At 45.5% G+C, this 23,415-nt stretch overlaps 1 protein-coding gene across 1 annotated transcript in view; it reads right to left on the reverse strand.

The window, feature by feature from the left end:
• Positions 1 to 23,415, reverse strand: part of LOC139326290 (PDZ and LIM domain protein 2-like) — an 85,990-nt gene that overhangs the window by 50,469 nt on the left and 12,106 nt on the right. The window contains exons 2-3 of the mRNA XM_070956450.1: positions 16,830 to 16,965; positions 9,413 to 9,564 (exon numbers count right to left, since the gene is read on the reverse strand). Coding sequence (XP_070812551.1) covers positions 9,413 to 9,564; positions 16,830 to 16,922 — 245 coding nt within the window. The 5' untranslated portion in view covers positions 16,923 to 16,965. The remainder of the gene's footprint in view (positions 1 to 9,412; positions 9,565 to 16,829; positions 16,966 to 23,415) is intronic.

The following is a 23,415-nucleotide window of genomic DNA, read 5'->3' on the forward strand; positions in this document are numbered from 1 at the left end:
GATAGAGATAGATAGATAGAGATATGAGATAGAGATAGAGATAGATACACATGAGATAGAGATAGATAGATAGATGATACATGATACATAGAGCAGATAGGATGTCTGTCTGTCTGCCTGTCTGTCTAGCTATCTAGCTATCATCTAGTACCCCAGGAGGACTGGGAAACAAGATCAAATAAAGATAGAGATAGATAAGATAGATAGATAGATAGATAGATAGATAGATAGATAGATAGATAGAGATAGATAGAGATAGATAGATAGATAGATAGATAGATAGATAGATAGATAGATAAGAGATAGGTATATATAGGTGTAGATGGAAAAATAGAGAGATAGATAGATAGAGATATGAGATAGAGATAGAGATAGATAGACATGAGATAGAGATAGATAGATGATACATGATACATAGAGCAGATAGGATGTCTGTCTGTCTGTCTGTCTGTCTGTCTGTCTAGCTATCATCTAGTACTCCAGGAGGACTGGGAAACAAGATCAAATAAAGAAAAGTAGCAGAAAACACTACGCGATTCTCACGTTAAAAATCTTAAGGTCTGGTGTCTATGGAGATTCTCAATCAGCCAGGCCACGCTTGTCCCAAAAGGCAACTGGACTTCCTTGCGTTTTTTTTTCTTTGAAAACGTTTTGCTTTTCTCACCCAAGAAGCTTCTTCAGTTCTGAAGGTTCTTCAGGTCTAAGGACTGGCGGTGACTTCTTAGTAAAAGGCAGAACTTAAGACTGTGTTTTTTTTTTAAAAAAAAAAAAAACAACACATCTCAGCGGAGGTTTATTCCGTGAAAACTCCTGAAAGCCAGTCAAGAATAATACTTCAGAGACCTAGATTGGTGTTCTCCAGCTTAAACTTTGTCTTGGGCCTCTTCCACATTTTCTTAATGGATGTGCTAGGTATTCCACATGTACAATTTTTTAGAATACCACTGCATGCAATATATGATTTGAGTGGAAGGGACCTTGTAGGTCATCTAGTCCAGCCCCCTGCCCAAGCAGGAGACCCATTTCTGACAGATGGCAGTCCAGTCTCTTCTTGAAAGCCTCCAGTGATGAAGCTCCCACAACTTCTGAAGGCAACTTCTGTTCCATGGGTTGATTGCTCTCACTGTCAGAAAATTCCTCCTTATTTCCAGGTTGAATCTCTCCTTGTGCAGGTTCCATCCATTGTTCCTTGTCTGGTCTTTGAGTACTTTGGAAAACAGGTTGACTCCCTCCTCTCTGTGGCAGCCCCTCAAATATCGGAAGATGCTATCATGTCTCTCCAGTCCTTCTCTTCACTAGACTAGCCATGCCCAGTTCCTGCAACCGTTCATTTTATTTATTTATTTATTTATTGAATTTCTATACCGCCCTATTCCCGAAGAACTCAGGGCGGTGTACAGCCATAAAATAAAACACATAGATATACAAAATTTCATCATATAAATAAATATATATATATAAAATTATATTTATATATAAATATATATAAGAACGTGATGATACTCTCATCTCATACCAAACTAAGACATGGCATAAACTAGCTAGTTATTTATTTATTTATTTGTTCAACTTGTGCCTTTCTCCGAAGACTCAAGGCGGGCAATAGTGACACACAAAAAAAAGTAAAGGTTCCCCTCGCACATATGTGCTAGTCGTTCCCGACTCTAGGGGGCGATGCTCATCTCCGTTTCAAAGCCGAAGAGCCAGCGCTGTCCGAAGACGTCTCCGTGGTCATGTGGCTGGCATGACTCAATGCCAAAGGCGCACGGAACGCTGTTCCCTTCCCACCAAAGGTGGTCCCTATTTTTCTACTTGCATTTTTTACGTGCTTTCGAATGGCTAGGTTGGCAGAAGCTGGGACAAGGAACGGGAGCTCACCCTGTTATGCGGCACTAGGGATTCGAACCACTGAACTGCCGACCTTTCGATCGACAAGCTCACCATCTCAGCCACTGAGCCACCGCGTCCCTTTTCTTTTTCACCTGGGTGTCCTCCAAATGTACGAAGGGCCAATGCTTGAAATTTCTCAGGTTGAGGAAGGCTATCCTGATGGGAACCAAAGGCATTTTTTGCTAAAATTGTCTCACAATTAACCAGGAAAATCCTCAGGGATTAATAGGAGGAAGGAAGTATGCTCGCTAACTAGAATAAAGCACTACAAAATGTGCACAATAAACTCCAACCAGGATTTCTGGTATGGAGATTCCTGAAACCAGAAAAATCAGCCTCACAGCAGCCGAAGAAGTCAAACCAACTTGAAAACATTTGAGCCAACTCACAAAGCTTCAGGTGCCTCAGGACAAGTATGGGTTGGGAGTAGGAGACAATTGGCATGTTCGAAGGAGGGGGAGAAGAGGATGAGCCAAAAGCCCCGGAATGCGAGGAATGTTGCTTGCTGAACTGCTCAAGTTCAGTTTGTCAAGTTTTGGGATGGTGCCAAGATGCCATTAGGGCTTCCCAAGGCCATCTTGCAACTACCGCACACCACAGAAGATGGCACGGAGAGAAGGCACAGCAGTGAACAAAGATGGCACGACCTTGGTTGGCGAGGCAGCTGTGGAGAAGATGGCCATAACACACCTAGATTCTCCACACACACACACACACACACAAACATACACACAACACTCCGGCACGCACACAGATACCGCTGCATACCAAACATGCAAGCCAGAGCACGCAAGGAAAGAGCGCAACAAGATCTTGCCAAGGCTCACACAGCAGGTGCAAAGCAAGGACATCTCAGCTCTACAAATTCCAGCAGAAGAGAAAGTTGAGTTAGGGAGTTCAGTAGGCTTCCCCTTCACTGGCGTTACCTAGATCAGGGGTCTCCAACCTTGGCAACCTTTAAGACTTGTGGACTTCAACAGCTTCGCTGGCTGAGGAACGCTAGGAGTTGAAGTCCACAAGTCTTAAAAGTTGCCAAGGTTGGAGACCCCTGACCTACATCATCCAAAGCATCTGACCAAGCTCTACCGTCATCCGATTGAAGGTGTGTGGAAAGAGAATTTCTGAATCATCCCAGTAAATGCCACACCCTGCATGTTAACCTGTTCATAAGGGCATAGTCCGTTTTGCTCAAACCAGAAAAATTCAGGTCTTGCCTTTCGCTGAAGACAATAGCCCTGCTTTCTTCTCCACCTTACATGATTCTGCCAGTCTTTTCTCCTATCCAATGCCCGATGCGCTACTTCACTAAAGGTGAAGTACTACTTCCCATTACATTCAGAACATAGCATAATAGATTTGGGAAGGACCTCAAATCAAGTTTGACACCCTTGCCCTAGACCATTTCAGACAAATGGTTGTTTAGACCAGGGGGTCTCCAACCTTGGCAACGTTAAGACTCGTGGACTCCAACTCCCAGAATTCCTCAGCCAGCCATGTACATGTACAGCTGTACATTTACCAATGTACATTAATGGGGAGGAGATGGAGAGGGTTGGTAGTTTTAAATTTCTGGGCATTTATATCTCGGAGAACCTCTCATGGACCATGAATGTTAACATGCTTGCGAAGAAGGCACAGAAGAGGCTGTACTTCCTGAGAATGCTCAGGAAGATAAATCTATCTCAACATCTCCTTCTGTCCTACTATCGCAGCACCATTGAGAGTGTCCTGACATACATGAATTCTTGCATGGTATGGGAGCAGCTCTGTAGCGGACAAAAAAGCTCTACTGAGAATCATTAATACTGCCCAGAATATCATCGGGCTCCAGCTACCAGCCCTGGATGACATCTTCGAATCTCGCTGTTTGAGGCAGTTGCGTAACATTCTCAGAGACTCTTCCCATCCTGCTTACAATCTTTTTGGACTGTTGCCTTCCGCCAGAAGATACAAAACAATTAAAACTCGGGCCACACATCATCTGAATAGTTTTTATCCCAGAGCTATCATTGCACTCAACAATGAACTAAAGGGCCACCATCCGTGAGCTGTTGGACAGCATTACTTGGTCTGTTGTGTGGATGTTTGGGTGGTTTAGGGGTGGGGAATTGTGGTGGGTGGGAGTATGTTTGAGGATTGTTGTGTGTGTTGGTCTTTGGGTGTTAAGTGAATTTTGTTGTATGGGTATACTGTGTATACACGTACAATGACAATAAAGTTATTATTATTATTATTATGTCATGCAAATACAGAAAACTGGATTGACGTAAACCATGATTGAGTTGTTGAGATAACATATCACGTCGACACAACCATTGAATTCACCCACTGTGCTAAGCCAGTTTCTTTTGACCATGATCTCAACAAACCAAAGAAGTCTAGTCCATACATAATGTTTGACTATTTGTTTGTTATTATTATTATTATTATTGCCAAGGTTGGCGATCCCTGGTTTAGACTCCTATGGATCACCGAACTACTGCGGCTGATGCAAGAGGCCCAGGAAAGCTCCGATAGCAATCCCAGCCGATGAGACATCTTTTGTGCTTTGTTAATCAGATGTTCTCCTGCCCTACCTCTCCTTAAAAGGCCCTATTAGAAAGAGAGGAAATCTGGGCTCCTTCGGTCCTTTCTCCAAAACAAATATCCATTGCTGCCACCGAGACTTTGTAGAAGGACATTCGGTGTCAGCAACCAGAGCATTGGCAAGCTGTGGTTTGGGTGTTGATTTGGCCTGTGGCTCCATAACAGAGAAGACCTTGCCCAACAGCTTCCCAGAAGAATACACCCTGTCCTGGCGAAAGAAGTTCTCACACATATCCTTAAGAGAAAAGAAATAAGTTGTATAAGCCAACAATGAGCTATTCCTGGTTAACCGGGGGAGAAGGGAGATTAAGGGCCTTGATAGTACAGTGGTCTAAAGCACCCTGTTATTAACACCAGCTGCCTGCAATTACTGCAGGTTCGAATCTCACCAAGGCTCAAGGTTGACTCAGCCTTCCATCCTTTCTAAGGTAGGTAAAATGAGGACCCAAATTGTGGGGGCAATAAGCTGACTTTGTATAAATATACAAAAGTATGAAAGCTATTGCTTAACGCATTGTAAGCCGCCCTGAGTCTCCGGAGAAGGGCGGCATATAAATCAAATTAAAAAAAAAAAAAAAGGAAGTGGGGAAAAATGGGTTCCTTGCTTTTTATTTTATTTATTTGTCAAGCATATAAGATAACAGATAAAAGTATAAACATGATTATGAATACAGGGAATGGGTATGAATAAATAGGAACATTAGGACAGGGACGGTAGGCACGCTGGTGCGCTTATGCACGCCTCCTTACAGACCTCTTAGGAATGGGGTGAGGTCAACAGTAGACAGTCTAAGGTTAAAGTTTTGGGGGTTTTGGGAAAAAACCAGAGTCAGGTAGTGCATTCCAGGCACTGACCACTCTGTTGCTGAAGTCGCATTTTCTGCAATCGAGTTTGGAGCAGTTTACCTTGAGTTTGTATCTATTATTTGCTTGTGTATTGTTGTGGTTGAAGCTGAAGTAGTCATTGATAGGTAGGACATTGTGGCAGATAATGTTATGTACCACACTTATGTCAGACTGAAAGCGGCATAGTTCTAAATTGTCTAAGCCCAAAATTTCAAGCCTGGTGGCATAAGGGATTCTGTTGCAAGCAGAGGAGTGGAGGACTCTTCTCGTGAAATATCTCTGGACTCACTCAATTGTATTAATGTCCGATATGCAGTGCGGATTGGAGCTCACCCTAAACACTATTTCAAGTGTGCACACATGGAAAAAAGTTAAGTTTTAGGAACGCTATCCCATCCTTTTGTGGAAAAAGGCAGCTCTTCACACACATATGGAAAGTGCACAAATATTCTCACACTGGACAAAAGACAACTGAAATTAGAAAGGAGACTCAAAAACAAATTACTTTTTGACAAAGACTTTCTCTCTCTCTCTCTCTTTGCTTTTCTCTTAATAAAAATCATCCAATATAAACAGCAGAGCTCAGCGTTATTCTGGAAAAAAAAATCTACCCATACTGAAATAAATGCTGTGTAATACACAATACAAGGGACGCGATGGCTCAGTGGCTGAGCGTGTCAATCGAAAGATCAGTAGTTCGGCGGTTCGAATCCCTAGCGGCACATAATGGGGTGAGCTCCCGTTACTTGTCCCAGCTTCTCCCAACCTAGTAGTTCGAAAGCATGTAAAAAATGCAAAAATAGGGATCGCCTTTGGTGGGAAGGTAACAGCGTTCCGTGCACTTTTGGCGTTGAGTCGTGCCAGCCACATGACCACAGAGACGTCTTCGGACAGCGCTGGCTCTTTGGCTTTGAAACGGCGATGAGCACCGTCCCCTAGAGTCGGGAACAACTAGCACACCTGTGCGAAGGGAACCTTAATACACAATACCAGGGTGGATTTGATTTAAATTGAGTTGATTTAAATCACAATTTAAATCATGATTTAAATCACTAGTAAAAAGGCTTGATTTAAATCAACTCGATTTAAATCATAATTTTTAAAGAGCCACTGTCATCTCTGCTACTCCTTTGACCCGCTGTTGACTCACCGATAGTCCCAGTGTTGCAGAATATACAGCTTCCTGCTACAGAACTAAGCTCCATTTCATGCTGAATAAACTAAATGATTTATGTATCTTAAATAGAAAACTGTCTTACGATAGATTTTTACCCCAAAAGTTTTTTATTAAAATAAATTCGATAAAAATCAAAAAAATCCGATTTAAATCAAAAAAATCCAATTTAAATCAAAAAAATCTGATTTTTTTTGATTTTTTTAAAAAAATCATTGATTTTCATCCACCCTGCACAATACAGAGTGGCACACAACCATTTCAGTGATCGGCTTTGCCTTTCTTGGGCACAACATGTGTGAACAAGTATTAGCACATGGAAGACTCTAAACAAGGAAATGAAGTTGTTTCATCAAACTTGTAAAGGACCTTTTCCATCCAAGCAACAGTTCCCAAGTCCTCAACCCCCACAACAATAACAAGAATAAACAAGAGCGCAAGCATTGGGACCAGCTGAGTGGGAAAAATGCCCAAACTGCTTCTCTTCCCAGTTAACCCACCCTGGTTCAGCTGCCTGCTGCTTGCCAAACCACCAATAGGCTCTCAGATCCAAAAAGCAGCTTACAAACACCGTGGAAGAGGAAAACCCCCGACAAACAACAATACAAAAAAAGTTGCGGAGACCCTAGAAAGAGTGCAGAGAAGAGCCACAAAAATGACAAAGGGTCAGGAGGCTAAATTGTATGATGAACGGTTGAAGGAGCTAGTTTATCAAAGAACAAGACGATGGACATGATCAGGGGTGAAATCCAGCAGGGTTCTGACAGGTTCTGCAGAACCGGTAGCGGAAATTCGGAGTCGTTCAGAGAACCGGCACAATCCACCTCTGGGTGGGGATGGAGATTCTGCAATATCCTTCCCCCAGGAGTGGGGAGGGAGTGGGGATTTTGCAGTATCCTTCCCCTGGAGTGGGGTGGGAATGGAGATTTTGCAGTATCCTTCCCCTGCCACGCCCAACAAACTACACCACGCCCACCAAGCCACGCCCACAGAACCGGTAGTAAAAAAAATTGAATTTCACCAATGGACATGATGGCAGTCTTTCGGTACTTGAGGGGCTATCACAGAGAAGAGGTGACCCACCAGAGCAGGGGTCTCCAACCTTGGCCACTTTAAGGCATGTGGACTTCAGCTCCCAGAATTCCTCGGCCAGCTGGCTGAGGAATTCTGGGAGCTGAAGTCCACAGGTCTTAAAGTAGCCAATGTTGGAGACCTCTGAACCAGAGGACAGAACAAGAAGCAATGGATGGAACCTAATCAAGGAGAGATCCAAACCTAGAACTAAGAAGGAATTTCCTGACAGTGAGAACTGTCACTGGACAGTGGAACAGTTTGCTTCCAGAAATTGTGGATGCTCCATCACTGGAGGTTTTTAAGAAGAAATTGGATAGCCATTAGTCCAGAATAGTGTAAAGGTCTCTTGCTTGAGTAGGGGGTTGGATTAGAAGACTTCCAAGGTCTTCTTCAACCTGTTATTCTATGTTCTAACTAACAGCCTCTGTCCAACACTTTTAACCACTGAGGGTCCTTCCAAGCATAGGAAAAAATTGTGTTGGCTTTAGGACAAGGGTCTCCAACCTTGGCAACTTTAAGACTTGTGGACTGCCAACTCCCAGAATTCCTCAGCCAACATGTGCACTTGCTGGCTGAGGAATTCTGGGAGTTGAAGTCCACAAGTCTTAAAGTTGCCAAGGCTGGAGACCTCTGCTTTAGGAGGTACTTCTGGCACTTCCACAGCTCTACAGGCAACCAAAATCTTCAGCTTTACAGTAGTGCCTGTCAGCATTCTGATGCTGCCATAAAAAGGAGACGACGAGGCTTGACTTTTCACCTACTTATTTTCTCTGTAGATAATATCCCCTAGGAGATGGGATGGGAGGGGAGACATTCCTGTGGGTTGAGGTCAGAAGCTGGGGAGACTGACTTGGAAGATGGCCAATGAGAAGATGAGAATTGGGGAACGGAAAGGGAAGGGTTTGGGGGTCAGAGGGTTAGTATCGGCTACGACAAAGTTGGGGCCAGATCTGTCATACTCAAATAAATGGAATATTTCAGCAAAGATTAATTGTATGGGAGTGCAATTTATTTGAGATGACATCGAAACCTGACAGTGCCATTGCCCAAAACAAAGTTCTTTTCTCTTCTGCCCACCTGCACCAAAAAAGACATGCAGGCCTCCTGACCACAGTTCAGCCATTGGCAAGATGACTCTCCACCAAGTCTCCCATCTCCCAAGTCAAAATAACGGCAGAGACCCCCTTGAGTTGAGTTGCTCCTGGCGACGATATGGACAAGTTGGTCGAGGTTTCTCAGCCAACAAGTACCGAAATGTTTGGGGCTGGCTTTCCTCCAGCATGTTCTTGCGCTTAATTTCCCAATCTAGCCTCTACCTTTGAGATTCCTTGGCGTCTCTCATCCAAGAACTAATCAAGCCTGATAGCTCAGTTTCCAAGCCCAGAAAACTTCAGAGAGAGGTTCTGATACCTGCTGAGGCCTGCCTGCCATTCGCTGGATTTCAACCCCAGCAATGGGAATGCCAGGGGGATCACAAGCCAAGTTTTCCATTGGAAATGGCTAATCCATCACACTACATCATCATATTGCACAAAGGATACCGCTAAGGTTGAGTTGTTTCTAAAGCAGGGGTGAAATTCAGCAGGTTCTGACAGGTTCTGCAGAACCGGTAGCGGAAATTTTGAGTAGTTTGGAGAACCGGTAAATACTCCCTCTGGCTGGCCCCAGACTGGGGTGGGAATGGGGATTTTGCAGTATCCTTCCCCTGCCATGCCCACCAAGCCACGCCCATAGAACCTGTAGCAAAAAATTTTGAATTTCACCATTGTTCTAAAGTTACCTGTGGGAAAAAGAACCTGAGCACATAGCTAGATAGGTGATTTAGTCTTCTGATAAACTCACCTGTCCACTTGCAATCGCAGCTGCCCAGAGCTCTGCTTGATCTTGTTCTGTGCCTCCACGTTCAGCATCTCAGAAGTATTCACCCCATTGATGGAAATTATGACATCTCCAGGTCGAAGGTCACCTAAAGCTGCTTTGCCATGCTCTATCACCTGCGGGTAGCAGAAAGCAAAGAAAGCTACAATTGAAATGTGGAAAATACATTCCTATTTTCTTAACCATATCAAAGGCAGAATGTTAAGGACGATATCATATTTTCCAATAGCCCAGTGTTGCTCAACCTTAGCGACTTTATGACATGTGGACTTTAAGATTGAGCCTTGGTGGCGCAGCAGACTAAAGTACTGTTAAGTAACACCAGCTGCCTGCAATTCCTGCAAGTTCAAATCTCACCAGGCTCAAGGTTGACTCAGCCTTCCATCCTTCCGAGGTAGGTAAAATGAGGACCCGGATTGTGTGGGCAATAAGCTGACTTTGTATAAAAAAAGAACACCGCTGGGGGAGAGGGGCAAAAGCCCTACTAAGTAGGTATATACAAAAGTATGAAGGCTATTGCTTAACGCATTGTAAGCCGCCCTGAGTCTCCGGAAAAGGGCGGCATATAAATCGAACTAATCAATCAATCAATCAATCAATCAATCAATCAATAAATATCCTTCAAATCCCATCCCACTAAAAAAAAAATAAAACCAGACCAATAAATAAATAAATAAATTCACTTTTTTTTTTTAACCAAACATGTCCCTCTTCAGCATCCAAAACAAGGATAACCCTCCTCCAGTATCCAGACAAGGATCTGTACTAAATATTTCTCAGGATTAATTAGTAAGTAAAGGTAAAGGTTTCCCTCGCACATATGTGCTAGTCGTTCCTAACTCTAGGGGGCGGTGCTCATCTCTGTTTCAAAGCTGAAGAGCCAGCACTGTCCGAAGACGTCTCCGTGGTCATGTGGCCGGCATGACTCAACGCCAAAGGCGCACGGAACACTGTTACTTTCCCACCAAAGGTGGTCCCTATTTTTCTACTTGCATTTTTTACGTGCTTTCGAACTGCGAGGTTGGCAGAAGCTGGGACAAGTAACGGGAGCTCACCCCGTTATGCGGCACTAGGGATTCGAACCCCTGAACTGCTGGCCTTTTGATCGACAAGCTCAGCCTCTTAGCCACTACGTCCCTTTATTAATTAGTAGTATGGGCTAAATTAAGTCCTTCAAGAGTCTGTCAATGAGGACTCAATCATCCAGACTCAATCATCTAATCTTGTTAACAAAGATTGGTCTAGTTGCCATAAACCAACCTTTAGACTCCTTCAAGATTCTGTCCAGTTGAATATATTAATGGCTTTGCAACATTATATTTAATTATAAATGCTAATTCTTTCTGACTGACTCCCTCCAAAAAATTCTAACTAAACTAAACCTAATTTTGTGAAGCTTCTTCTCCGGTAACAATTGTATTGCTAACTAGGGTTTACAAAACCTTTGCCAGACCAATTCTCAAATACAGCTCATCTGCATGGAATGCATACTGTATATCGGACATTAATACGATTGAGCGGGTCCAGAGGTACTTCACAAAAAGAGTACTCCACTCCTCTACTCAACAATAGAATTCCCTATGCCACCAGACTTGAAATTTTGGGCTTGGACAATCTGGAACTGCGCCGCCTGCGGTATCTAAGCACAGTACACAAAATTATCTGCTACAATCTTGCCTGTCAATGACTTCTTCAGCTTCAACCTCAATAATACAAGGGCAAACAATTGGTTACAAACTCAAGGTAAAGCGCTCCAAACTCGATTGCAGAAAATACGACTTCAGCAACAGAGTGGTCAACGCCTGGAATGCTCGACCTGAGTCCATTGTTACATCTTCAAACCTTCACAGCTTCAACCTTAAAACTGTCTGCCGTAGACCTCACCCCATTCCTAAGAGGTCCATAAAGGGGGCGTGCATAAGCGCACCAGCCTACCTACCGTCCCGGGATGGGTTCTACTTATCTTTACCACCGGTTCGCATGCGCAGATTGCTGATGACAACATCCGGGGTGATAGGCAGGGCCTCCTGCCAGTTTTACTACCGGTTCTTACGAACCGGTCCGAACCAGGGGCAACCCACCACTGCTACCGTCCCTGTCCTACAGTCCCCATGTATTTGTATTCATTTCTTTCATTCATATCCATGTTTATATTTATATCTGCTATCTTGTACATGTTTGACAAACTAATAAATACAAAATACAAAATTTGCAAAGCATAAAACAAGAGCTCCTTTTGAAGGACTACTTATTCCTCCTGGCAACGGGCATTTTTTTCTTCTCCTCTACATTCCCCAGCAACATAAGGAGAAACTAGCAGGCCATGCATTCATATCTGGAACCGAGAATGTGGTGCCCATATGTACATGGCCTCTGGCTTGAAAATTCTGGGAGCTGTAGCACATCAAGGGGAGACTAGATTGGGCTTCACACAAAGCGGCTCTGTTCCTTAATACAGAGTCCGAGATCAGCCTTCAAGCCAGAAAGGGAAAAATTTAATCGCCAGGTCAAGTGGCCTGGGGTGAGTCAGACCTAACCCGACTGATCTCCACAGACAAAGAGCATTTCGGAGACAACAGAGAGCAGGAAATACAAAAGGTTTTGTTGTTGTTTTTTAAAGTGTGGTCTCCTCTCTCTTTGCTGGTTTTCTAGACGCATAATTGTGCAAGCAGAAGCAGACTGTGCAAAACCGTGGGTTAAAATGCAGAGTTTTCGTCCTTCCAACAACTGTAATCACAGGCACCCCAAGGGAAGGGAGGTGGCAGGAAAAGCACAATTTCTCAAATCACCCCAGGCATGTAAAGAAGTCCTTGCCATCCGTAGCAGAAAAATGAAGAGACTACAACCAACTAGTTGTTGTTTTTTATACTGCCTTTGTTTAATTTACAAACTCAAGGAAAGGACAGAAAGAATTAGCTTGAGGAATGGGAGAGGATCACATCCAAGAAAATGGTCAGATAAAGGAAACCGGAGTTTGGGCCAGAACTGCAACCCAAGAAAGCATCTCAGATAAAAACCCTCCCTAGTTCTCACAAAGATAGGAGGGGGGGAGGCACATTCAGACTTACAAGATTCCATTATTTTTCCTTATAATAAAAGCAGTACTAGCAGGCAGGGTGTTGTGGCTCCATTACCTGAGCCTGTGTCATCAGCAGGAGAGGACTCCGAGAGTGAAGGAGAGGAGTTGCCAAGGCCTCCCTCTCCAGGACCCTCCTCTCTGGCAATGCCTTCGTTGTCCGCTGAAGGGCAAGAGATAGGGCCAGGGCCAAGCACGTCCATGCAGCCACAGATGGACAGTGATGAGGGTTATGAGTCTTGGCTGGATCCACGCCAGCGTCGCAGAGATAGGCTCTGGAGGCTGGAAACGGGCTTGTTTTCAGAGTTCCAGAACTTCCAGAGGGCCCATTTTTCCTTCTCCCTGCTCCTCTATGTGGGCCCTGCACTTACCTTGCATCCAAAATGGGCCGCATGGAGACTTCTGGGAGGGGTGTGGGGAGGGGGGAGGGGCGGGGCCAGCCAGGGGTGGGATTTGGCGGTTCACTGAACCGGCCATAACGTTAGTTATGGGTCCCGCCGAACCCGGGCAAACTCATAGCAGCCCACCCTTGTTTCACACATCAACTTAAGCCATGGAATTGTGGTTTGCAAACTCTGCCAACTATGCTATAAATAGAAGCCATGATTTCCAACTATTAATGGCTGGAACTACACAACATATTAAGCCCCAACTAAATACGCTGTCTTATGCATGATCATGATATGTAAACCAAATGTGTATGTTGTTAAAGCAAAAAAAAATAATGATAGAACTAGTGAGTGCAAATGTTGTGGTGTCGTTACCCACAGACCTAGATTTTGGTTCGAAATCGCAGTTGGAAGCTGTAGCGAGCCTTCATCCAAGACAGGGCTGTCATATTCTCTCCAACCAACAACATTCTTTTGCTAGGAGCTCTGCATGGAATTTCCTACCGAGAGGTGAACGAGAAGAGCTTGACTAGCTTGGCAGTTCCTGCACTGAATGTTTGTGGGATTTGTGCAGGACATCCTGGAATGCTGTACATTTCTTGTGTCTCCAGGGATTCCAAATTATGTTGGGCCAAAAGATTTGTCAGAGAGGTCTATTCAGCTGGGCGTTGAGCCAAGTGTGACCTTGCAGGCTAATGGAGAGAACAGATCCTGTTCATCATCCTTTAAACGAGAAGTCCTCTTCTGGAACGGTCTCAAAGTGAGGGTATACACGCAAGAGGAGTTTCAGAGATTTCTTTCTCTGTTTTGTTCGAAGCTCTCTTGATCAATCCCAAAGCAAGACTGAGAAAGGACCATAGAGCAGATGTGCTGCCTTAGTTGGTCTACTAATACTAATACTGGGTGCATAGCTGAAGATACCCTCAAATTTAACACCTTGTACTTTTTTATTAAGGGACACGGTGATTCAGTGGCTAAGAAGCTGAGTTTGTCAATCGAAAGGTCGGCAGTTCAGCGGTTCGAATCCCTAGTGCCGCGTAACGGGGTGAGCTCCCGTGACTTGTCCCAGCTTCTGCCAACCTCGCAGTTCGAAAGCAGGTAAAAAATGCAAGTAGAAAAATAGGGACCACCTTTGGTGGGAAGGGAACAGCGTTCCATGCGCTTTCGGCATTGAGTCATGCCAGCCACATGACCATGGAGACGTCTTCGGACAGCGCTGGCTCTTCAGCTTTGAAACGGAGATGAGCACCGCCCCCTAGAGTCGGGAACAACTAGCACATATGTGCGAGGGGAACCTTTATCTTTACCTTTTACCGCTTCATAATGCTTTACAGCTCTCTCTAAGCAATTTAGAGTCAGCATATGACCCCCCAACAATCTGGCTTCTTCAATTTTACCAACCTTGGAAGGATGGAAGGCTGAGTCAACCTTGAGCCAGTCAGAATCGAACTGCCAAACTACTGGCAGGCAGATGAATGCAGGACTGCAGAATTAGCCTGCAGTACTGCATTCTAACCACTCTTTCTCAACCTTGACAAATTTAAGATATGTGGACTTCAACTCCTGTAATTTCCCAGCCACCACAATTGTACGGCTGGCTGGGGAATCCTGGACGTTGAAGTCCACACTTCTGAAAGCTGCCAAGGTTGAGAAACCCTGGGCTGGAGATAAGAATTATTTTATGGAAGGAAACAAAGGGAGTTAGATTGCTACGGCTGGGTAGAAAGCTTCTTACTTCCTTTCAATCTGGGGCAAGTCATACAAACAGAATGGGGTTGGGGGTGGGGAGCAGCAGAGACAGCAGATATGGAAGATATGAATTTTCAAACAAAAGTGCATCAAGTTTAAGAATGACTCAGTGCCTGGTGTGAACCCAGAAAATGGGTTAATTAAGTTACATGGCCAGAATTTCCCCATAGAGGATATTTCTCAGAGTTCAAAAGCTAGAAGTGTCTACATAATAGGGGTGGCCAGCAGGAGAACAGTATGGACCCCCATCAGATTTCTAATGAATTTCTAATGCAACTTGGGTGTCCTCCTGGATGCTCAGCTGTCCTTAGAAGACCATCTAAAGGCCGTGACCAGGGGGGGCCTTCGCACAGGTTCGCCTGGTGCGCCAGTTGCACCCTTTCCTGGACCGAGATGACCTTCGCACAGTCACTCATGCCTTGGTTACTTTCCGCTTGGATTACTGCAATTCCCTCTACATGGGCCTGCCCCTGAGATGTACCCGGAGACTCCAGCTGATCCAGAATGCAGCTGCACGGGTTGTTATGGGAGCCCCTCGTTACTCCCATATAACACCCCTCCTGCATGAGCTGCACTGGTTACCAGTGGTTCTCCGGGTCCGCTTCAAGGTGCTAGTCCTCACCTATAAGGCTCTGCATGACTTAGGTCGGGGATATTTGCATGACCTTCTCCTGCCTGCCTCTCACCGTCCTGTTCGCTCACATAGGGCCGCTCTCCTCAGGGTTCCGACGACGAGCCAATGTTGCCTTGCTGTGCCCAGGGGTAGGGCGTTCTCTGTGGGTGCTCCCACCCTCTGGAATGAATTACCTACTGAGCTCCGGACGACTCCTGATCTCCGTTCCTTCCGTCGGGACTTGAAGACTTGGCTTTTCAAACAAATAGGCTGAGACTGATTCCAGGCTTTATTATTTACTACTAATTAACTATCTGGATTAAATTATGATTTTATTGTACTTGTTTCTTAACTTGTGTTCGCTGCCCTGAGTCCTTCGGGAGAATGGCGGCATATAAATACATGTAATAAATAAATAAATAATGAACATTAGAATTCCATTTGTGTCCTAAAGTTATATACTCGGACCCTTAGAACCAGGAGTGGGCTCCTGGGGGGTTCGAGCGATCTTCTAGCCAAGGATCGCTGGGGATCAGCAATGTTGTGGTCTGCCAGCAGCCTGCGGAGTCAGACAGCAATGAGACTGAGGAAGAACAGGGGCCAGTCCTGGAGGCTGGGGAAGGCCTGGATGAGGGTTCTGCATCGGAGGCAGAGATGGGGCCAGGGCCACCGGGGAGTGAGGTGTGGACTCCAGAGCCTCCAGAGACTGATAGGAGTGAGGCAGAGGAACAGGAGGAGCCTGCTCCTAATGCATGCATGAGAAGAGCTGCCAGAAGGCAAGAGCAGCTCAAGCAAAGAGGACAACTCGGGAGTAGGACCAAGAGATGATTGGACCCTCCCATAAGACTTAAAACAGACCAGCAATGGCGTCGCGGCTTTGCCGGAAAACAACGTTGGTAGTTTCGTCTTCTTATTCATCTAGTCTTGTATTTATTTTAGTATCTATGACTTCTGAACGTTTGCCAAGAAAGGCCTTTGGCAGTTTGCCTAATTGGACCAAGGTTTGCGATAGGACTGAGGAATTTGTGTTGGGAGGAATTTGCTTTCATTTAGTTGAACGACGCTGGGAATGAAGTAATTCTCAGCTGTTCGAATAAAGTTTGTTTTTTTCACTGACTGATTTTCCTACTACTTACTTGGGCCTGGGTCACAACAGGCAAACTCCCAAATGCCACTCCTGGCTGGCCATGCCCACCCCACCCATCCCCTCCCAGGAGTCTCCACGTGGCCCATTCATCATTCCAGGTAAGCGCAGGGGCTGTGCCGAGGGTCTGGGAGGGCAACAAATGGGCCTACCGGAGGTTCCGGAAGTCTGAAAACGGGCCTGTTTCTGGCCTCCGGAGCCCAGGGAAGCAGTTTTCGCCTTCCCGGAGGCTCGAAGAAAGCCTCTGAAGCCTGGGGAGGGTGAAAAATGCCCCCCACTGTGGTGGAGGTGGCCGACTAGGCCACGCCCATCATGGCCACGCCCACCCAGCAACGGGGCAGTGACCCATTGTTAAAGGATCTGAAACCCACCTCTGGTTAGGATGTTGACCGTAGGGTTGGTCTGCTTACCTTGGATACGATGATGGGCTTTCTGAAGTCTCGTCCTCCCGTAATCCGGAACCCCCAGGGAGCTGGGCCAGTCAGATTCACGCTCACCGACATGGCAGCTCCGCTAGAGGCAAGGTGACCACAGCACCCTGCAGGCCTGAAGGAAGAAAGGAAAGACATAAGAATTGAAAGCTGGAAAATATTTCTATGAAAAGCATGCAATAAAACAGGGGTGTCCAAACTCAATGTCAGCACGTCAAGATGCATTTATCCTAGTGCTGACATAAGAGGGAGAACGCAGGCGTCTGCAACGGGACGGTTGCCTTTCACCTACTTATTTCCTCTGGAGATAATGTCCCCTAGGAGATGGATGGGAGGGGGGAAATTCTTTGAATTGGAGCAGTAGATTAGGGGTGAATGATTGGGAAGATGGCCAATGAATACATAGGAGTGGGGGAAGGAAGAGGAGGGGTTTTTGGGGCAGCACGTCAGTGCCGGATGCAACGAGTCGGTGTAAAAAGTGCTGTGCTTAATAAAATGAAAATTTGTTTTATAAAAGACTTTGTTTGCGATGCAATTTATTTGAAGACAGCCTGAAAACCTGACACTCAATTTCATTGAGGGCAACATAAGGCTGTGGGTTGACCTTGGGAGGGGGGGGCGTGGGGGCATGGCTGACCAGGTGGGTGTGGCCAACTGGGTGGGCACGGCCATCTTGACGCCAGTCACTGGGCGTGGCCAACTGGATGGGTGTGGCCATCTTGACGCCACTTCCCAAACTGCTGGCCCAATGTTTCCTCTTCACACTGGGTAGACCGGGCCTAAGTTGCATTGGGTGAACCAGGTTGAAGCCGCATTGGGTGAACCAGGTTGAAGCCGCATTGGATGGACCAGACTGAAGCCGCATAGGCTGGACCAGGCCGAAACCGCATTGGGTAGACCAGGCTGAAGCGACGCGGGTCGGCCCCTTACGTTTTCCAGGACAGCCCCATGGGCTGGATCCGACCACATCACGGGCTGGATCCAGCCCACGGGCCTCAAGTTTGACACCCCTACAATAAAAGAACCAGTCAATCAGGAGAGTTGCTTAGGGAAGATTCAGGCGTATTTATGCCAAAGGAGTTTCTTTTTTTTCCATATGTACAATATGGTACCGTCCATTGCAGGGGTCTCCAACCTTGGCAACTTTAAGGCTTGTGGACTTCAACTCCCAGAATTCCTCAGCCAGCTGGCTGAGGAATTCTGGGAGTTGAAGTCCACAAGCCTTAAAGTTGCCAAGGTTGGGGACCCCTGGTCTATTGGAGTTGGGAAACCATTGGCCCTCCACAATACGTTTTCTCCAAAATCAAAAGACAGCAGAAGCCAGGAGTAGAAGATAGTTTTATTGACAGACGTTACAGATTAATATAGCTTCTAATTCAGTTATACTTCTCACGAGATCAAAGCCCCCACAAAGCGAACCAACTGAGCCAAGAATATCCACCAAAACTGGATCTAGTTTGCAAGTAGGATGAACAAGCTAACCAGAACAAAAAAAAAAGTTCAAAATCAGATCAATTCTCGCTGCCAGTTCGTTGTATTAAATATTGGAAAAATGCTTTGCGAACAAAAACAAAAACAAACCTCCATTCCACTTATAAATTCTTCATTTTTTTTTCCCTCCCCACCACATTTTTCTCTTCCGCGATACATTAACTCAATGAACAAAATAACTAGGTCTGGTAAAAAAGAAGGAAGCAACGGGCCAAGAGAATTGGAAGAGTTACAGGCAAAGAGCTCTCTCCTTCCTTTAATAAAAAGCAGAAAATTGCTTTTTAATGTTTTTCAAAACGCGCCACAAAATCCTCCGTCCTCCGCAAGTATTAAAATTGTGGGATACAACATACTTTCTCGTTCTAACAATTCAAGAAGAATTCTCCCCCACTCTCCCAACAAAAAGAAAGAAAAAAGAAATCCTTCAGCTGTTTTTTTTCTTTCCTCCAAAAAAATGTTGAGGCAAGCTTTTTCGAAAGCATTCTCTAGCCTTTTACATAATAAAACAAGTCCAATCTGTACCCATTTCGCCATCATGAAATTCTGCATTTCCTCCCAAGGAACCGAACCCTTCAATCTCATTCCGTCACGTTCTGCAGACGGTCTGAGACACCCCAAATCCCAGTCTTACCATTACAATCCTGCCCCCACCCCAAATACCAAGAACCACAGGTGTACCTCTTGAGTACGTAGCTACCGTTTGCGTACCCTCCTTAGGGTGCCTTTAAAAGGGAACTAGGAAATGAGTTATATCCTATTAAGCCACATGGTGTGTCAAACATTTGCCTTCCTGTCACAGTTTCGCAACTGTCAATCAATGAGGGCTGCAAGTTCCTTTTTGCTAGCCGCCATCACCCAACCAGGAAACAAGCACAGTGCAAAAAGCAGCCCTAATCAGATTTTTTTTAAAAAAACATCCTCGGGACCACACCTTTGTGATGCAGCCTGTCCAGTATTTGCACCGTATCTCACTGGTTCCTGACATATAGGGCAGGGGTCTCCAACCTTAAATACTCAAAGAGCCATTTGGACCCATTTCCCACAGAAAAGAAAACACCGGGAGCCACAAAACCTGGTTGGGCGTGGCCAACTCGATGTCACTCACTTCCAACAGTCACATGACATCCCCCACCTAACCACGCCTACTCAGCCGGTCATTAGGGCAGAGAACCAGTTGTTAAAAAACACTGGGAACCACAAAACCCTTTTGACATATCTCTCACTCCACTCCCTACCTCTCTCTTTGTATCTCTCTCTGTCTCTCTCTCTCTCCTCCTCCTCTCTCTGTATCTCTCTGTCTCTGCCCTGGCTGCTTCTTTCTCCATCCACCGCTGTCACCCTTACTTTCTCAGGAGGCGGCGAGGAGTGACTGGGAGGGGAGGGCGAGAGGCAGGGCCAGCCAATGGTGGGATCATCTGACAGGGAGCCCCAGCAGAGGGTCCAAAGAGCCACATGCGGCTCCGGAGTCGCAGGTTGCTGACCCCTGATATAGGGGCATGAAAGCAAAATCTAGAAGCTATTTTGGAAAGGTAAGTCAAGACCCATCCTTGATTTGGAGAAGTGGCGGGTCCAGAATATCTCATTTGGGAACGCTGAAGCCTTATCCAGCCATGGACCAACCTCAGATTTCCTAAAATGGGATCATCTGGATATATTTGTGCTCCTAGAATTCTGGAAAGCAAAACTTTTGAGCGTTCCGGAAACTTTTCTTCCCAAAATTGGGGAAGGCTGACGTACATAACGTCTTTAGAGAAAGCAGTCCTAATTTTACAGATTGTGAAGCCATAGTTCATTTTAACTAGGTTTACCAAATAAGCCACAGGCTAGCTACCTTGACATGATGTGCTGAATTATCGTAGCCAACCACATTTTGGTTTCACTCCACCCATGAGCGAAGTTCAATATGTATCTTCTGGCAGAAGACACAGAACAATTAAAACTCAGACCACACGTTTTCTGAATAGTTTTTATCCCAGAGCTATCATTGCACTCAACAACGAACTAAAGGGCCACCATCCGTGAGCTGTTGGACAGCATTACTTGGTCTGTTGTGTGGATGTTTGGGTGGTTTAGGGGTGGGTAATTTGTGGTGGGTGGGTGGGTGTTTGGGGATTGTTATGTGTGTTGGACCTGGTCTTTGGGTGTTAAGTGAATTTCGTTGTATGGGTATACTGTGTATACATGTACAATGACAATAAAGTTATTATTATTATTATTATGTCATGCAAATACAGAAAACTGGATTGACGTAAACCATGATTGAGTTGTTGAGATAACATATCATGTTGACACAACCATTGAATTCACCCACTGTGCTAAGCCAGTTTGTTTTGACCATGATCTCAACAAACCACAGAAGTGTAGTCCATACATAATGTTTGACTATTATCCTGATTTACAAAACCACAGTGATTGGGTTCAGGCCACATGGTACATACTGAAGCGAAAGAAAGAAAGAAAGAAAGAAAGAAAGAAAGAAAGAAAGAAAGAAAGAAAGAAAGAAAGAAAGAAAGAAAGAAAGAAAGAAAGAAAGAAAGATACTTTTGTAGCTTAGTGTGATATGTGAGTGTTGTCACTATTTCAGCCTAATCAAATATAAGAGATTAAGAGAGTTGGAAGAGATCTTGTGGCTCATCTAGTCCAACCCCCTGTCCAAGAAGACCCTACACCATTTTTGACAAATGGCAATCCAGTCTCTTCTTGAAAGCTTCCAGTGATGAAGCTCCTACAACTTCCGAAGGCAACTTCTGTTCCATGGGTTGATTGCTCTCACTGTCAGAAAATTTCTCCTTATTTCCAGGTTGAATCTCTCCTTGTTCAGGTTCCATCCATTGTTCCTTGTCTGGCCTTCGGGTGCTTTGGAAACAAGCTTGACCCCCCTTCCTCCTCTCTGTGGCAGCCCCTCAAATATTGGAAGACTGCCATCATGTCTCCCCTGGTCCTTCTCTTCACTAGACTAGCCATGTCCAGTTCGTGCAACCGTTCTTCATATGTTTTAGCCTCCAGTCCTCGAATCATCAATATAACAACAATGTACATTGCAGCCTTATGACAAGTTTTGGTTTGAGCCAAGTTTCTCAATTTTGGCAACTTTAAGATGCATGGACTTCAATTCCCAGAATTCCCCAAGATGTGTGGACTTCAATTCCCAGAATACCCAAACAGCCATAACAACCATGCAGACCGGAGCATTCTGGAAATTGAAGTCCACACATCTTAAAGATGCGAAGATTGAGAAACGCTGACTTGGAGGTACAGAAAACTTCTCCAACGATGAGTGACAAAAATCTTAGCCAATATATTTTTTCAACATACCATGTGAAGGTTTCATTGACCACAGAAATAAGCAACAGAGCATGCTGTGATGGTTCACCCTGGAATTACGTTTTTGGGTGGATTAAGGAATGCCTACCACTCGGTGAACAATTCTTCTGAAATATAATAATGTTTAGCGAATGTGGTAGCTGTTCTGGTCTGCTTCTTTCTCTATATATTATATAGCTATGCACACAAATGATACTTCGTTATTTCAAAAGGAAGTCTAAAAGCCAAAAACAGAAACCACCGACCACTGCCGATCCTTTCTGAACTACAAAACCAGTTAGGAGCATCTGCCTTCTGAAGAGTAAGGTTTAGATAAACCTGCAACTCTAGCCATCCCTTCCCTTCCTCTCCCGTTGTCTGAATCAGGGGTCTCCAATCTTGGCAACTTTGAGACTTGTGGACTTCAACTCCCAGAATTGGAGTTCTTCAAGTCTTAAAGTTGCCAAGGATGGAGACCCCTGGCCTAAAATGATGGTGGGTTATTATCTAAACCAGAGATGGCTAACCTTTTTGCCATCGCGTGCCAAAAGTGGGGGGGAGTGCGAGGGGTTGCGGGCACGCGTGGCCACACCCATAATTCTATGTGCTCTGCCCGCTTGCACACATGACCACCCTCCCGCACCCCCGGCTTTTGGTTTGCCGACTTCCGGTAGAACCGGAAGGCCCATTTTTCGCTCTCCCCAGGCTCCAGAGCCCTTCTAGGAGCTTGGGGAGGACAAAAACAGCCTTCTCCACATCCCTGTAGGCCCTCCGGAGGCCGGAAACAGCCCGTCTGCTAACTTCCGATGGGACCGGAAGGTCCGTTTTTTGCTCTCCCCAGGCTCCAGAGCCTTTCTATGAGCCTGGGGAGGGCGAAAACGGCCTTCCCCACGTTTCCCGAAGGCCCTCCGGAAGCAGCGTGTTTCCTGACTTCCGGTAGGCCCAGAAGGCCCGAATATCAGCTGCCCGACACACACATGTGCGCCGGAGCTGAGCTCGCGTGCCCATCAATATGGCTCCACGTGCCACCTATAGCACGCGTGTCATAGGTTCGCAATCATGGATCTAAGCTCTGCCTTTGGGCAGGATCATCTCCCTGATTCTGAGCTACCAGGAGGTGGTGAACAACAGAGGCATGAAATGTTTAGGAAGATGCCCGAGATAGGAAAACAGAGAAAGGAAAACTAGGAGCCCTTCCTTCATTCCAATAATGTCAATCCTAATGGAAATTAATAGCGGGGCAATCAGAAACACAATGGCTGCATAAACAGACACACCCACCCAGCGAAAGCAATTGCGACATCATCTTGGCTTGGTTCAAAAGCCTTGGGCAATGCAAGACAGGCCCTTCGGAGGTTCATCCTTTGATTTTTATTTTATTTTTTTTCTACAGAACTCTCCGCAACTAAACGTGAACTCATCTCTCCAAAATGCTTTGCATCCGATGTCATAGCACTGGTTCCTCCAATGCTATTATACAATGTAACTTGAATAAGTGACTTACAACCCATCCTCGCACCTACGACGGTCAACAGCATCCCCATGACCAAAATTCATGCTTGGCAACTGAGAGGTGATTGCAGCATCCCAGGGTCATGTGATAGCCCAAGAGGTCTTCAAACTTGGCAGCTTTAAGACTTGTGGACTTCAACTCCCAGAATTCTAAGGTTCAACTCCATGGTATAGGTAGAGCAGAAGTGTCCAATCCCGGCCACCATAAGACCTATGGACGTTGACACCTAGAATTCTGTGGAATTGTGGGAGTTGAAGT

The sequence above is a fragment of the Pituophis catenifer genome, unplaced genomic scaffold (genome assembly GCF_029215685.1).
Source record: "Pituophis catenifer annectens isolate HBS135680 unplaced genomic scaffold, rPitCat1.0.hap2 SCAF_31, whole genome shotgun sequence".
Lineage (NCBI taxonomy): Eukaryota > Metazoa > Chordata > Lepidosauria > Squamata > Colubridae > Pituophis > Pituophis catenifer.